Source organism: Morone saxatilis, unplaced genomic scaffold (genome assembly GCF_004916995.1).
Source record: "Morone saxatilis isolate NCDOM2014 unplaced genomic scaffold, NCSU_SB_2.0 Contig4, whole genome shotgun sequence".
Lineage (NCBI taxonomy): Eukaryota > Metazoa > Chordata > Actinopteri > Moronidae > Morone > Morone saxatilis.
The window spans coordinates 8,639,472-8,641,453 of record NW_023339984.1 but is presented as its reverse complement, the minus strand read 5'-3'; the positions used below and the strand labels follow the sequence as shown (position 1 = coordinate 8,641,453).

At 41.2% G+C, this 1,982-nt stretch overlaps 1 protein-coding gene across 1 annotated transcript in view; it reads right to left on the bottom strand.

The window, feature by feature from the left end:
* LOC118338178 (adhesion G protein-coupled receptor L3-like) overlaps positions 1 to 1,982 on the bottom strand; it is a 225,448-nt gene that overhangs the window by 127,552 nt on the left and 95,914 nt on the right. Inside the window, exon 6 of the mRNA XM_035675435.1 lies at positions 1,284 to 1,497. Coding sequence (XP_035531328.1) covers positions 1,284 to 1,497 — 214 coding nt within the window. The remainder of the gene's footprint in view (positions 1 to 1,283; positions 1,498 to 1,982) is intronic.

Below are 1,982 nucleotides of genomic sequence, written 5' to 3'. Positions count from 1 at the left end.
CTCATAAATATAGTATACAGTAAATGTGTAAATTCTTAAAATGCTTATGTTACACATTTATTTATCTATCAAACAAACACATTCCTATACCCACAATGATGGTTCCAACAAACCAAAAACACACACATTAAAGTAATTAAAGCATGGTTCGGGTGCAGATTACACAAATAATTACCTAAAAAAAAAAACCTGACCGTATCTCACACATACAAAGAAGTTTCACCGATTATCTGCTCGTAAACAGCCAGAATATCGTTCATTACACTACAAAGTCAGACAATAAGGTCGCACCATGGCAAAATATAAAACTGATCATCACAACAGAGGACACCATGTCTCTCTCTCTCCTCATCTCTTTTTCTCTTCAGTAAAACTTATTAGTTGTTAATGTTTGCATATTAGTTCTAACCTCTCCTCCATCTTATGAACACATCAAACTTGCAGTAAACACATGCTGAAGCGGCCAACGATTTAAATAGTCTGTTCCTCCCCTCCTCTCAGTCGATATGTGTCAGGTGTCAGCGATTGCGGCTCCGTGCTAAAAACAGGCCCTGCCGATTCTAGCTAATACCAAACAGAGATAAAAAAAAAATACTTTGCTGCTTCCCTAAAGATCCCTGAGGTTGTCTGTAGCTTACACTCATTGATAAATCTTCTGGAAAAATCGCCAAGAGCATGTTGTAGTCCAGAGAACCAGGCCAAACGTACAGTACTATAAAAAGACCGTCGAGACAGAAGAACAATTTGTTTACTGTTTAAATATGTAGAAGCTAACGTTAAATCTAATACATTTCATGGCCTTCAGTTCTACTAATCCAATTCAAGACATTTCCAAACATTTTAATATGTAGAAACCCTGATAAAAAAACAATTTAAGGATGTATTCATGGAAAGATTTGCCATTAACGTTTGTGGTGGGCGACAAACTGGAGCACAGGACAGCCCTGTAACCTGTGAATGCTCATACATAGCACACATAGCCTTGGTTATGTACGTTTAGCGATTTAAGTAGTCTGTTCCTTTACAACATTCAACATTTGGGAGAACCCATTATACGATTACAGTATATGTCACTTGTTGGTCTTGTTATATCACCACCTGATGAGCCCGCCGCAGCTCCTACACAGCTCTGGGTCAAAACAAACACTAAGGATACAAATTTCTTAAAAATGAAATTTCGACCTCAAAAATTTCACTTCAACTTTAAACGTTTTTAAATGTCCAATTACGAAACCCAATGAAATTCCCAGTCTACGACCATTTATAATGTTACCGGTCCTTACCTTTGAGACATAATCTTGTATGCATCTGGCAGGTAACACCGCGTGTTCTCCATCTGTGCCGGGTCTGCGTCACAGATCTTGTCATCGGTGCGGCCATAGTTGGCGCTCTCAATCATGATGACGTCCGTGCCCGGGCAGCGCAGCTCGATGGGGTAGCTCTCGCATGACAGCTCCCTCCTCACCACCGCCATGGGAATGGGTGCTCGACTAAAGGCTGCAAGGAGAGAAAAAAAAAAAGAAGAATGTGAGCATGTGAGTTACTCCTATTCCTCCCTTTTCTACTTTAGTTGGAGGATTTCTGCACTTGAGTGTGAAAACAACTTCATCCTTCATCGTCAGGGATTGTTGAAAAAGAAAATCTGTATATTCCTACAGGAAAATACCAGAACAGATGGGAGGACCTGCAATCAAAAGGTCTGACACTGAGACATATGAGAAGAGGTTGTCCACCCTGGTCTAGAGAGTGTGGGCGGACAGGACGCTGGTTGTTTGGAGTGGGAGGATGAGCAATACACCAGGGGCCCTCCAGAAGGCTGGGGTTGAGGAAAGAGAGAGTGCAAGATTGACACAGATCAAACATAAGGAAGACACGGTGTTTGCATTTGGCTGCGAGAAAGTAAACAGTCATTACATGGACATTCAACTGAGAAATTAGACCGAAACGCAGAGACAAAGAAACCAGAGCAGAGTGTGTCTCAT